The following is a 15,687-nucleotide window of genomic DNA, read 5'->3' as shown; positions in this document are numbered from 1 at the left end:
AATGGTCCATTGGGACATTTGTACACTCCAATCACAACATCCAAACCGTCCATTCAATCATGCATATTATTATGAAACTTGCAAAATAGAGTTAAATCTTTTATTATTATAATAATTAAGGAGTTGAATGTTATTATGACATGCAAGCGAGAGCATTGCCGCATATTACATTTGAGCTTTTCTGATGTCCGCAGTGGCCCAGACACTCGTGCAGTCCAAGAGTTCAATTATATATTGGATGGTCCACAGATATGATCACATACATTGACTTTTAACATAGTTCACCTGTAGGGGACAAAAATAATTCCCTTTCTTAAGGTGTGTGTGTGTGTTTTTTTTTTTAACTCACAGCCCTGCACTCATGCCATAGTGGGATTTCACCACCTATGAATACTCAAACCCCAGACCTCATGTTGAAATTCCAGGAGTCTACCATGGAGGCAAGGATACGGACCCAATTAATAATGAAATTTCATGATATTTGGTACAACCGAACACGCCCTTAATATCAAAACAAATTGAACTGAAAATGATCAATATGATGTAATTCTGGTGTACACTATCATAACAGTATGGGTATTAATCGGGCTTTGGCCCACACAACCTTAGTCCACTGTTAGAAAGACCATATGCTTTTAGATCTCGAGCCCAGCCCGAAGAATTAATTTCTAAACATTATTGGCACAAAACCTACAACCCACCATGAATGGTGGTACACATGAGACATGACATATACAAGAAGCGGGACTGGATGACGAGATCTTGAGGAATAAAAAAGGGATACAACACCATTAGATTATCCTTTTTTCCCAGTGGTCCGATCCCAGCCTCCCGTGATTGTGGGACCCACCAAGAGGGATTCCAGCCATGGAAGGCTTAAGCTGGACATACGTCTGGTGCACGCTTAACCGTAGGGCAGGGCCTGGAAAAACCCTCAGCCCAGGTATGGAGTGCCCATGGTGTGTGAGTGGGTGAGATGTGGGTGTGTTTTAAAATAAATAAATGAATAAATATTGCAGCCGAGGAGCCCATTTTCATATATCTGGCACTGACATAGAACTCAGATGGTGTAAGAACCACACTAGATACAGATTTCAATTATACTACTTAGATTTCATATAGCTTACAAGTAAATATACAATCAGAAGTCTTTAAATGAATTTAAAAACAAAAAAACAAAAAAGGGGAAAAGGGTGTACTCCAATTCATTGAAAATTTATGCAATCTTTCTTGTGTAGGTGTTTGTGGAGCCGTCCTTCACCTCTGATACCAGAAAAGGGAAAAGCAGAAAGTTCACTTTGTATTTTCCATTGGCCTCTGCCCAACTTTATAATTCAAACTCCGAAAAGTGGTAGCATGGTTTTGACATAAGCGTATGCAAGTGCGCCCGTGAACACATAGCTGTCTACTCTATCAAGTAATCCACCTGCATTGAAGGTGTCCATGTCTTCATCAACAACACAAACAATAAGAAGAAGTGCAAAGGTAAAAGGATGAAATTATATGATTTCGTAAGGAATGTTTTATTTTACTTTTACTAATACTCAGATGTTTCACTTTCCCATCTTAACCTGTTAAATCAATCACCACAGAGCAAATTTGAGATGGAAGGCATCATAACCAGCCAATAATGTATTTGAAAGAGAACTTCACCAAATATCATATTAGACCACAACACAAGTGTGTTTGTGTAATTTTAGATAGGAACCAAGGACAGGTCACCATAGAAATTCCTTCGGCACTATTGAATCTTACCTGTACAATCTGTATAGGTACACGCACATCTTAAAAAGACCAGGTACAAGTGAGAATATAACAGAAAGACCATGGCAAGGCAAATACATGTGAGGTTTCCACCATGTTTAAGGCAGCCCATGTACACACCAAGAAATGTGCCAACATGGCACATTTGAGAGACCAAGCTGTCCATCAGCCAGGTCCATTCATCGTGGGTGCAATCTTAGAAACAAAGGGATGGCTTGGAAAAGTTTACTTAGCCATCCATCTATTTCATAAAGTGCAGCCCACTGGATCAATGGACCAGCATTGTGCAAGTCAATCTACACATTGGGACCCAACTGATAGCTTGGGATTAGCATGTAGATAGGCTGCCTAATACACGTGTAGGATTAGCAAAGTTATTTATAATTAATCAAATTCATCATTCCCTCAGGCTGAGGCTAGCGAGGGACAGTCAGCTGTGAATATCCATGTCAAGATTGGGCACATGAGGAAAGGGATAGCACGGCTACACAATGTGTGTTTATGTGCATGCGCACATGAGTGTACTGGAGAGACAAGTGAGTTTCCAATTAATGTAAGCTCATACCAGGGGTCGGCATTGAGCCCGTATCTTTTTCAATTGGCTATGGTCAAGTTAACAAGAGGCATTTTGACGAAGAGGTCCTACAGTGTATATTGAAAAGACGAGGGATTAATGCAAAGTTGAAACTATGGAGGGGTGTTGCAGAATCTAAAGATTTAAAAATCAGTCGAACTAAAACAGAGTATATGGGATGCAATTTTAGTAATAATCGGAGTGGAAACGAGGAATTAGTTAAGATTGCTAACCAAGAACCCACAAATGACTACATTCAATTTCTTGGGTCGATAATTCATGAGAGCGGAGAGCTTGAGAAGGATGCTGCCCATACCATTGATCTAGCTGGATGAAGTGGAGATGTGCCTCTAGAGTTTTTATGCCATTGCCACATACCAATCAAACAGAGGAGGAGATTTCGTAGGATAGTATAAGACCAGCCATGCTTTATGAAACAAAATGTTGGGTCAAGGAACAATGTGTTCATAGGATGAGCGTAGCTGAAATGAGGACATTGAAATGGATGAGTGGCAAGACAAGGATAGAATTAGAAATGAATGCATTTTATGGAACTTAGGAGTAACACTAATAGGTATTAATGAGGGAAGTAGGCTTGGATGAGTTGCCCATATGCAATGTAGACCAAGAACTGCACTAGTTAGGAGCAAGTTGGTTCAAGTTGAAGGCTCTAAAAGGGCAAGGGGAAGGCCCAAAAGGGCACTAGTGGAGGTAGTAAGAAAACACTTGATGACCTATGGATTAACTGCGGGTATGGTCCTTCATAGAAGAATTGTGGAACAAGATTCATGTTGCCAACACCGATTAGTTGGGATAACACTTAGAGGCAGTGTTTTCCATATCGTTATCGCGTAATGCATTGCACCCTTAAGATACAATATATATATATATATATATATATATATATATATATATATATATATATATATATATATATATATATATATATATATATATATATATATATGTATGTGTAACGGTCACCACCATTACTGATACGGGTATCGGCCATAACGGCCGATACAGGGGTGTAATGACCATTACGACCCCTGTAACGGTTGAAAATTTTCTTTTGCACGATAAATTCTGAAAAAAATATCTAGAAAATCAAGAATAATGTAAATATTTCAAATATGTATTCATTTTTTTTTTGTTTTGAACATGTTTATGGTAGTGTAACAGTCCACTCTTTGGTGAGAGTGTTGTATCGGGCTGTCTAGTGAATTTTTTAATATGATTATGTCTCTAATGTTTACACATCACAATCAAGCATTAGAACTAGAAATAAATAAATAAATAATACACAAATACTATTTTTTCAATTTTTTTTTGAAAAAAATGGCCTCAGAGCTTATATTTGCTCAAATCATTTCAATCTACGGTTTTAATCTTAAAAGCTATGGTAAGATTGTCAAAATTTGTTATAAAATGATCTAGGAGAGTTTTTGGAATGAGAAAAGTGAAAAAAAAAAAAAAGAGAGAGAGGAGACAAATGAATTTAAATTATTAAAAAAGAAAAAAAAAAGAAAAAGGTGACCGTTTTTCGACCATTCTGAGAGTAACGGTCGTTATGCCTCGTAACGGCCTTTATAGCCACCTTAACGGCTGATACAGTCTCAAAAAACCAACTGCCCCGTTTCACCCTTGTATCACGTAACGGTCATGGCCGTTACCTATACGTATCGGCCTTTACGGGTATATCATAACGGATACGGAACACCTTGATATATATATATATATATATATATATATATATCGGTTTATTGCATGGGATATATCATTTGTATCGCGTAATGTATCGTTGTTGTTGGGAAACATGGGGAAATGTTGGGAAATTGGTCGAATTTTTCAAGGAAACTTCAAGGATTTTTTTTTTAATAAAAAAAAAATGAAAAAAAAAAGAAGAAAGAAAGAAATCAATGCACACTTAGAAATCAAAACATCACAAAAAGCAAGTGCACATAATAGGTTTCCTTTATATTGATTAAACTAATGCAAGTATATTCAAAATCAATTCATATAATTTATAAATGTAAGAACACATGTATGAAAACACAAGCGATACATTCAAAAGCAAAAGAAGAAGAAAACTATAAATATGTCTGTGAATAATGTGTGTGGTTATGGCTCAGACCCACATAGAGTTGAACAGTGGCTCAAAATCATCATCTCAATCTCGATAAGGTTAGGCATAGAATTGTTGCTCCACAAACTAACAATACTATACCTAGGTCATGGTAGAATGATACTAGTGAAGATACTCTCTAACATAACGCTGGTACTCATCCTCTCTAATATGAGAAAATTTGGGAAATTTTCAAAATTTTCACAATCAACCCATCTTCCCCAAATTCCAAAATTAGAGGGTATGTGACAGTAATTTCATCAAACACTCTTAAATACTCTAAGAGGGGCCAATTGACAATTGATCGAAGGGGTTCAAATGGGTTTTTTTTCAATTTATCTACCCTTAAACCCTAACCTCTCACGTGTTCATGCGATATATGTCAATATTGACAAATATCGTTGATGCAGATTATTTTTTGTAAAGGATTGATCGCGATATTTCGTGATATCTGCAATACCATGCGATATATTGTGATATATACTGCGATACGAAAAAATTTTAGACACTACCTATGCATCTTGTATCATAAAGATGGGATACAAGATATATCGTGGGATATATCAACCAATATCGTTGATACTAAAAACTTTGCTTAGAAAAAGATGATTATGATGATGATGAGACAGACATTCACATATAGTAAAATGAAAACTTGCCTATCTAATTATTAAAAGATATGCTTGATGACTGCAATCAACGCATGTAATAGACTAGTAGATAGCGCTCGACTATAATCAATCTATATGATAGTCTATTACATGCGCCTATCGCGGGCTTGCGCTCCCATTTCCAATCCCCTCTGCCCATATAAAGAATGGTCGAGTTAGGTTGGCAGACAGCGTCAAACTTATGCTATGCTTTCATCATGTATGGCCCTTGATAGAGTGGAATGGTTGTACAAGACTCACGTAGCTGACCTCAATTAAAGTTAGACTTCCGAAATATCATCGTAAACTTGATTGATCTTAAGATTCTTAAAATAAAGGTTAATCATCATCATCTAAGCCTTTTAACCCAATTAATTGGGGTCGGAATCCTATTCTGCCATTCCACACTATCAAGGGCCACATCTCTAGTTAGACCATCGGTAATCAAGTCTTTTCTTACCACCTCCATCTACATCACTTTGGCCCTTTCCATTGCCCTCATAGAGCCTTCAATTTGTACCAACTCACTCCTAACCAGTGCGGTTCTTGGTCTCCATTGCACGTGACCAAACCATCTGAGTCTACTTTCCCTTATCTTATTACCTATTCGTGCTACAACTTTTTTGAGTTAGCTTGTTAGTACACACTCATGTCAGTACACACACTCCATGTTAGCCACCCCCACTAGGGATCGATACCAAGACCTCAAGTGTTGAAACGAGATATCTCCACTCAGTCTGCCAGTCGAGCTATGGATCTGGGTGTATTCATGCTACAATTTAGTTCCCTTGAATGCAATCATTTCTAATTCTATCCTTCCTTGTCTTGCCAGTTATCCATCACTTATCTTATGAACATGTTGTTCCTTAACCACCCAACATTCTATCCCATAAAGCATGGCTGGTCTTATAGCTATCCTATAAGATTCCCCTTTTAGTTTGAGTGGTACATAACAATCACATAAATCTCCAAAGGCACATCCCCATATCTTCCACCCAGCTTGAATTTTATGGGCAACATCTTTCTCAATCTCTCCATTCATGAATTATTGACTCAAGCTATCAAAAGTGGTCATTTTGGGAAGCTTCTTGATCAGCAATCTTAACAAATTTCAGGTTTTCACTCTTACTGTTACTAAAGTTGCACTCCATATATTCTTAAAATAAAGGTTATGAATGATTATGTTTTGGAGACAAAATGGAGCCTCCCACATGTATCTAGGAGATGGATAGCAAACATACCCCATGCAGGAAAGGAAAAAAATAAATAAAAAAGAATAAAACAAAGGATTGCAAGCATGTAGAGGGAGATTAATGGTTCCTACAAGAATCCAAATTGGAAGCACAAATCTGCGGTTCTGAAGCGCGAGCATTTGGTATATGGAAGGATCCTTCAACTAAGTTAAATATCCCCCCTAGCAAAGTCATACATTGTCAAGTGATGCATGCTGAGCTTGTGCATTCGCATTGCACACCGGCTATGGTAGGTGGCACGGTATGGTACTTGGCAATCAACACATTAAATGCAGACAACAAATGACATGTTCTGTCAGACCATGATGTCATTGGTTGGGCATAGTCATTTGATATGGAGGTTTGTCTTAATGGATGTAAATTAAAGACAACAATGGAGGAAGGCACTTGAATCTTTTTCCCGAAGGTTCACGTTCGTCAAGGATTTGCTCCACAACGCAAGAACACAGTGAGAGGAAATGTAACGCTCGTGAAAAAAAAAAAAAAAAAAATTTGAGAGAGAGATTTTATATCTCATCTCTATCTCATATCGTATCTCTATCTTATCTCTTATCTTATCTTTATCCCCAATCCTTCTCCCTTTTTATATCTCTAACTCTCCCTGTATCTCTCAATCTCTCAAATGAGCCTTCTTTTAAGGAGGATATCATAAGAGGAGTTCTACTCCAACTCAGATATTAACAAAAAGGCACCCTGTGGCAACTAAGAAAGGAAGAGAGAATTTTGGAGAGCTTAGATCTGATAAGTTTATTGTCATTCTTTCAAATTTTATGCATTTAATGCAATTTAACTCAATCTAAGCAATGAATGGTGTGGATCAGCCACACGTTCATTGCATTGATTTATGGGTAGATACGATGTAAAGTTGATGGAAGTTTAAAATTTCATGCAAAGATTCTTGTCGTAGAGATTGATTGGTGTGCATCTGGTCAAATCATATTAGATCTATACGGATCATACGATTCCTAAGGCCAAAATATACAAGAGCCCTAACTTCCACATCAATCTGACCATCGGATGGGGCCACATGTTGAAGGTCAAATATTGCATATTATCCCCCATTTATATCTTGGTTTTATGAACATAATAATGCTTAATGTTTTATTTTACTCATGTTTGTGTTGCAAGGTGAATTTAAGAGCTTGAATTGAAAAGGGTGCTAAAAGCATAGATTTGATGCTCAAGAATCACCAAGGCAAGGGATGGATCTTAGGATACCAAGATTGAAGAATTCACATGCCAAAGATCCAAGAAAACCAAGTGAGGAATGAAGAGAATCAAATATTTGAAGTGAATAAAAGGAATCCTGAAATTGTCCTGAAGAAGCATATTCTAAAACTCTGGGTCATTCTGTGAAATTGCGTAGAGGGAAGTCTATTTTGGGAAACTGCGTAAATTTGAGGCGATTTCTAGAGTTTTCCAACTAGGTGTGAAAGTTGGAGTTCCACAAATATAAATAGGACTCCCTAGGATATTCTTAGACATCTTCTAGGGTTTAAGGAGTTGAGCAAAAGCATGGAGAAGCCGTCGCCAAGAGTTTTTCTTCCTTTTCCTTAGTTGTTTTTATGCTTTTCTTAAGAAATTTTAGTTCAATCATGTTTGTAGTTGGCTACACCTCTTAGCTAGGGCTAAGAGGTGAAGCTTGTAGCGTGATGGGATGTTTCAATTGCTTTGATTCATGTTTATATTGAACTCTCTTTGATTCTAGTTTGATATTCAAGAAATACTTTCAGTTTTTAATGGTTTATTATGACTCAAATTACAGTATATATGCAATAGCTTTGAGTATCTTCTTTTCATGTATTGAGATTGTGAAATTAGGAAATCCTGTTGTTCACCATCGTCCATTGGGCATGGTTGGATGATGGAATCCTCCCTAACTTTCACAATTCTCTTAGGTTGGTTGTGGCATTGGTAAATCTTATTGTTTGCCTTGTCTCCTGGGCATGGTTTTCTGATGGAATCACTTCCAGTTCTCACACCTCTCATCCATTGAGAATTAGGTCAAAGAAAGTTCAGATTCGATTTTACAGAGATATCTTCCAATTGGATAAGATAAGACTCTGATTCTAGTTGTATCCTTGAATCAAGCATAGATCTCCCTGATCTCTACAAGTGGATCCTTTGAAACCCTAGTTACCACCTTTGAATTTGTTAGTTTTAATCACTTTACTCATAATTACTCTCTCAATTAATTCAGATTTCGATTCACATCTTTTTCTAGTACTTCTTCTAGTTGCTTTCAAAATACACATGAGATTAGTCCCCGTGGATTCGACCTCGGTCTCACCGAGATTATTACTGCATCGCAACCCTACACTTGGAGTTGTGAACACCACACTAGTCAGATCTGGAAGTGTTTAATAAGGAAAGCTCAGATTTTTACGAAAGTGTTGGTATTACTTGGTGTAGAAGGTCAAGATGGGCTATCGGTGTATGTATAGTTAGATCCACACCATTCATCCAATGTATAGAGGCAAAATATGCCAAGAACTCAAGAATCAGGATGATCCAATTATCCGGTGGGCCACCCCAATCAATCATTTGCCCTTCAATTTCAGAATCTTTTAAAAAAATCTAAATTTTGATAATTGAATTTAATGAACATATTATATATGGAAATTTCAATTCTTTTGTCGTTTAATGTTTGGTCACCTAGGATGTTAATCAAAGGTGGGCCCCATCGTGTCATATAACTAGATGAATAACAATGTTGTGAATATAATTGATAGGATTTCTAAATTCAAATCAATCTCATCATCTTGTGGATTCTTCACAAGTAGACTTAGGTGAGTAATCCCATCGCGTATCATATTCATTGGAATTAAAATAAGTTGTTTGTGATGGTTTGATTGATTAACGTACTGAATGGAGTGTTTTGTTACGATGTTGCTCATTTAACCATTATGAATGTATGCTACGATAAATCACATGCTAATATGTGCCAAATTGCATGAATTATGATAATTGTATGTTAAATTCACACATGAATGTTCTAATTAAGACAAGTAACTATGACAGTTATGAAAATGATGCATTCATACATCATCAATCATATAAACATATTGCATTGTCGATCCTAGGGGGGCCCTCCCTGGAAGAAATGTCGATCCCGGTAGAGCATTACCAGATGCGGGCTATGCCCAAGCCTACCGAAAGGTGGAAGCCTACCTAACGAGAGGATACGGGTTGAATGGACGATCATCTCATCCGATGCTTTCATTCATCATTTGCATACTACGTTCCTATTATTATCTTAATTTCAATAAAAATGAACCATGCTAGGTTTGATGGAAAAATTATACAGAAGAGCAATTAGCTGATGAGTTGGTGCAGGAACAAGAAGTTGTGACTGAACTGGTGCACGACAAACGTGAGACATGACCATACCTATTAGAAGAGGAACTGGCCGCATTTGGACCATTTCTAATTGTTTAATTAGAATTTTATTTGTTAGGATGATTTGATTTATATATAATGAATGATGGTATTAATTGTAGGATTTTAAGCATTTGATTGGTTTTATTTAATTGAATTGTTCTAAGTCAGTAGCAAGTACCCATTGGTAAGTTGCATTGATTAGGGCTGAAAGTCAGGCAGGTTGGATCGGGTTGCTGCTCAACCATAACCCAACCCAAGGTTCCTATACCTCAACCCTAACCCCAATCCAACCCAACCTCGGGTTAGGAGTTCTCAACCCAAGCCTAACCCAAGTGGGCTCGGTCGGGTTGGTCAAGTTTATACATACTAATATTTTCGATATTATATTAGTCTATTATATTTTCAAACCATGAATTATTTTTTATACCTATGATTTGATTAATTACATATGTAGTTATTTATCATATAGAATTTCATTTTTTGTAAACAAACAAGCTAAAATATAAGACAACTACTCCTTTAAAAGTTGCATTGTGTAACATGCAATCTATTTGGGAGAGAATTTTGGCGTATCTTGTTAGCTTTAGTCATCGAAAATGCCATGGAATTGTGCCTTCAACACAGACGATCAACACTCAATTATAATTTATAAGTAACTTATATATCGATCGGGTTCGGGTTGGGTTGAGCAACACAAGACCTCAACCCGAGCCTGACCCAAGTTTCATTAGGTTGGTGTTTGTATAACCCAAGCCCGAGATTGAACCTTATGCATCCTGCCCGAGCCTAACCCAATGTCGGGTTGGGTTCCAGTCCTTGCCCGAGTGGTAGACTCTGAGGAGTTTCAACACTAGGTCTTGGGTTCGAAACCCATAGGTGGTGAAATCCCACTATGGCGTGTGTGGGTGTGTGGCAGGTGCGTGTGTAAAAAAAAAAAAAAAACCAATGTCAGGTCGATTGGGTTGAACCCGCCCAACTTTCAGCCCTAGTATTAATTGATGAATGATGTCTAATTTATACTAATTGAATGTTTATAGATGTTAACAATGGATGGATGTCGGTGCTTAAATCATTTTGTGTGAATGATTGTGAATGGACCTAGTTGGAATGTAAAAATGAATATTACTTTTGCCCCTGAATAATTGTATAATAGAATGAGTTAAGTACACAATGTACGAGTTACGACTCAAAACTCAAGTCTGAAGGTGCACACTTTGTACTCGAATTCCAGGGCGTGATAGGAAAAGCCAATTTGGTGCAAAGAGAATGATGAAAAAGATTTGAGGGAAGCACGTAAGAGAAAATATATGGGCTATGAGTCCTTGGCTAGAGGCAAAACTTGAGAACTGGAGAAAGGATGTACAATTGAACGTTGTTGCAACATTACAGTTCTTCTTCATTTTGTTTCTCCTATCAATCACCTGAAACCCCAAAACCACAACCTTCAAAGTATTTGCTTTCTTTTCAAGGACAAGGAAGCGAGGCACCATTTATTTACACACTCTAAGCCTGCAACGTGGTTCATAAAATTTTGCGATGCTTCTCGAATTTGTTTGATATGCCAGGGGTTTTCCATTAAAAGCTTGGTGAATCTATTCGGGGGTGTTTATTTGACTATATTAATCATGAATTGAATTGTATGGCCGACTCTTTGGTGAAGGGGTCCATAAAGTTTATTTGTGTATATGAAACTCATATCCATTGCCTTGATGGAGCTTGTTCCTTCATGGAACGTGTTACTTTGGGGTTAATTAATAATATTGTTTTCATTTGTTGTTTCTGAACAAAAACAACAATAAAATAAAATAAAAGGGGGCTCTTGTGCATCTGGAATTTATGGAATGACTACCTTGGACTTTCTTTAGTCCTCGATGGTAACTGATGAACTTCCCAGAGTCAAAATCAGACCCTATCTTGAACTGCCCTCACTCCAAATGGCGGGAGCTTAATTTGACAGCTCCTCTCTTGGTAATCCAGGACCAATTGGGATTGGGGGACTAGTTAGAAATGAAAATGGTTCAATGGTTGTTTCGTTCTTGGGTCCAGGGATGAATGTGATGCTGCTAGACTTGAGGCTGTGGCCTTGAGAAGAGGGTTCAGACCATTTGCTTCAAAATTGTTCGGTCCATAAACCACCACAGAGGGATTCCATGAATGTTATTTCTTGGGCCCAGAAGAGTCGTGATAAACCATCGAAGCTGTTTTTCTTCTTTGATAAGATCCACCATATTTCCTCAAAGCTAAACATTTCACTTACCCATATAGGTAGAGAGACAAATGACATGGAGGATTCCTTAGCCAAAGAAGGGTTAATCATTCATCAATTTGGGTCGGAAATTCCTTTCTAGCTTGATGTATGTTTTTGCTTCCTTTAATTTAAAGCATTACTTTTCAAAAAAATAAAATAAAATAAAAAATTAAAAATGGGGGCCTTTGGTCCTTTTTACTGTTTCTTTTCCATGATAGTATATGGTAACCAAGTTACAGTATATAATGACATTCACTATTTAGGTTTTCTATGTATTCAACTTCCATTGCTTCACTATTTAAGATTCCCTCGTATTCAACTTTACATGATTAGTACAGCACGTCAATAAAGCTATTTTCCATCAATCATTGTTGGTTGAAGAAAACGCTTCACTACATTTGAAGATAACCAAGTTGCAGATGCTGTTAAATCCACAAAGTTTGATGTACCAGCTCCATATATTTCCACATAATCAATAGTACGAATGATTGCACCAAATTAGACTGATTAATCATGAAATTTCAAGATATTTGGTACAACCAAAAGCACCCAAAAGCAGGAGTTGAAGAATGTTTACCATGTCCAGGAATGAGGGATCCAGAATCCTTGACACCAGCATCACGTTTGATCATAGACTCAATAAGGTCCCCAAAAAGAGATCCCACAAAATTGAGGACTCCAAAAGCTGACGCGCTGACAGTCAAGCAATAAAGTGAAAGGATATGAATATAAAGTTAAATAATTAAAACAACATGGGGCATTACAGTTAACACAACAGAAGATATACCATCAATCTACATTACATTTAAAAAAAATTAAAAATTAAAAAAAAAACGAAATGAGTAATCCACCAAACTGCTTCATCAAAGTTAAATAAATAAAGAATGAGAGGAAAAAAAAAATTTATGTCTGACTAAATTATCAGGTACAGCTATCAAGTACCAAGTGGATAGATTAGCTGATACTTCAATGATTTTCAACCATGAAATATTTCTGAACATATCTTCAAATACTTGGCCAACAAACATCTTACATGCAAATATGTCATCGTAAACCTGTCCTCAAAGAATGCACATTCACACACCCATATGCAGCTTGAGGATATGTAGAGAAGTTTATGTCTGAACAAACACGTGGACAGTCTTCCACGTATGCAAAGAGGCATACTAATTCACACACTTGGAAAATACACAAGTCTTCATCTATTGTTTGCCTCTCTTAGCCTATAGTCTCAATGGTGTTGGGTTGGACTCTTGTTGTCCCTGAACTCTTTGGGACTTTGTTTGATTCTGAGGGGGGATTAGGAAGCAGTAGTTTCGGGGTGATCATCCTGGCACTGGATGGGGTGCTTGTTGTTGATTATGTTTCTCATTTTGCTGTTTTCTTTTGTTGTGATTTGAGGTGGAGTGACAATATGGTCTCTTTTTGTTTTATGCTCGAGTACTTTGATAAAATCATCTTCTCCAAAAAAAATTTAAAAAAAAAAAAAAAAAACTGTAGGACCCCGGGTCTTTCGTATCTCTTTCTGGTAGTACATGTGCTCCATTTGGCACAGTTAGCAGGCAGTAGCACCTGTTTACATGCAAGCTTCCGGATGGCCAGAGCCCGTTGGACCCGAAACCCCTGACATTTCGACCACGTCGTCGTTCCGATCGCAGCAAAAGAAGCATAGCTCAAATACCTTACCATGATATTTAGGACAATGAATAAATGCAAATAAATATATACAGGTTTCCCTAATTACTACAAGCTGTTAATGGCCTTAGTTTCAAAATTAATATTTGGTTGAAAGTGAAACAACCCTCATTCTTGTGAAAAAGACTATTTGATGATAACCTATTTAGAATGTTCTTTTCTCGCAGTTGGCGAATTTTTAATAAATTTTTGTTACCTCTACGGGGCTTATTTTCTTCCTCATATGCCCAATGTTTTAAATATCAACGATATCAGCCGATATATCTTGTATCCCACATGTGCGATATAAAATGCATAGGTAGTGCTGATATATCCCACATGTTTAATCAAGTAAGCATTTTCAATTTCCGATCCCTTTTTTTTGTTGAAATTATGTTAAATCAATGTCAAATGGTTATAAATCCATTGGCTCTTCATGTTTTGCATGAAAAATCATGGAGTTAAAGCTTTGATTTCGATATCCATTGGTTCTTTATGCTCACCATGTCTTTTTCAAAATTTTCCTTCAACCATCTATCAATTGAGACCAATGTTTTAAATATCGACGATATCAGCCGATATATCCTACAATATATCTTGTATCCCACCAGAGCGATACGAAATGCACAGGTAGTACCGATCAATGTTTTCAGTAGCGTTGTAGCGTAGCGTGTAGCGTAATTCCCTAGTAGCGTAAGCTACAGGGTATATAGCGTAAGCTACGCTGCATGTAGCATAGCGTAGTGTGTAGCATGGATAGCGTAAGCTACCTGAAATCTCATTTTTTCAAGTGTTTTTTCTATGTTAGTTAAACACCTATTTTTAAATGGTGATGACTTATACCTATGACACATGGCACTACATTAAACTAATCTGGACCATCCAAATTGTGGTCTATATCATGAATTTGTGATGTTTCAATAAATAAAAAAGAAGTCATACTTAGAGATGTCTAAAGGCAAAGAGAGGGATTTTGCATGGAAATAAGTGGTTGATGATATGGATTCGTAGTCAAGAACTCATAGAAATTATGCATTTTGTAAATTTTATAATATGTTCTATTATTTTAATTAAAAATATTAAGGATTGTGTAGCTTACGCTACACACTATAGAGGGCCAAACGCCACGCTATACGCTACACGCTATTTAAAACACTGTACTGATATATCTCACATGTTCGATCCGATGAGCATTTTCAATTTCCGATCCCTTTTTTGTTAAAATTATGTTAAGTCAGTGTCAAATGGTTATAAATCCATTGCTTTTTCATGTTTTACAAGAAAAATAATGGAGTTTGAGCTTCGATTTCGATATCCATTGGTTCTTCATGTTCTCCATGTTTTAAAAAAAAAAAAATCCTTCAACCAGCCATCAATTGAGACTAATTTCAAAGTACTTACGAGTATTTGATGAAATGATCATCACATACACTCTTATTTTGAAATTTGAGTGTAGGTGGTATGATTTGGGGAAGATTGGGGAAATTTCAAAAATTTCCCAATTTCTCCCAAATTACTTGCAATGTTGCACTCCAAACATGAAATCAAGCATGCATGAGGGCTGGTCTACTGATTTGTTAAGTCCTTGTCAATTTTCGGAAAATAAAAATATTTTTTTAATTAAAAATTATTAAAATCTTAAAAAAAAAATATTCGAAACTTCCCTTCAACCCATTGTCAATTGAGACTAATTTCGAAGTATTTAGGAGTGTTTGATGAAATGATCACATACACTCTTACATGTTATGCATTCAATTTGAATATAGTTGCATTAGTTCAGTTAGACAACGCATCGCTTATGACCCTACACAAAGGAAACCTATTATGTGCATAGTGCACTTCTTTTGTGAGATGTTATGATTTAAAAGTGTATTAAGGTCTTTTTTTAACAATCCCTGAAGTTCTATTGAAAAATTCAACCATTTTCCCAATGTTTCCCCATGTTTTCCAAAAAGTGCAATATATTACATGATACACACGATATATCCCGTGCGATAACCGATATGTATTTGTATCCA

At 36.7% G+C, this 15,687-nt stretch overlaps 1 protein-coding gene across 1 annotated transcript in view; it reads right to left on the bottom strand.

Moving 5' to 3' along the window:
* Positions 1–1,013: 1,013 nt before the first annotated feature.
* Positions 1,014–15,687, bottom strand: part of LOC131233906 (phosphatidate cytidylyltransferase 4, chloroplastic-like) — a 40,344-nt gene continuing 25,670 nt past the window's right edge. The window contains exons 6-7 of the mRNA XM_058230751.1: positions 12,573–12,688; positions 1,014–1,426 (exon numbers count right to left, since the gene is read on the bottom strand). Coding sequence (XP_058086734.1) covers positions 1,335–1,426; positions 12,573–12,688 — 208 coding nt within the window. The 3' untranslated portion in view covers positions 1,014–1,334. The remainder of the gene's footprint in view (positions 1,427–12,572; positions 12,689–15,687) is intronic.

The sequence above is a fragment of the Magnolia sinica genome, chromosome 18 (genome assembly GCF_029962835.1).
Source record: "Magnolia sinica isolate HGM2019 chromosome 18, MsV1, whole genome shotgun sequence".
In the NCBI taxonomy this organism is placed as follows: Eukaryota; Viridiplantae; Streptophyta; class Magnoliopsida; order Magnoliales; family Magnoliaceae; genus Magnolia; species Magnolia sinica.
The sequence above is the reverse complement of the archived record's forward strand: the minus strand, read 5'-3'. Positions and strand labels throughout refer to the sequence as shown.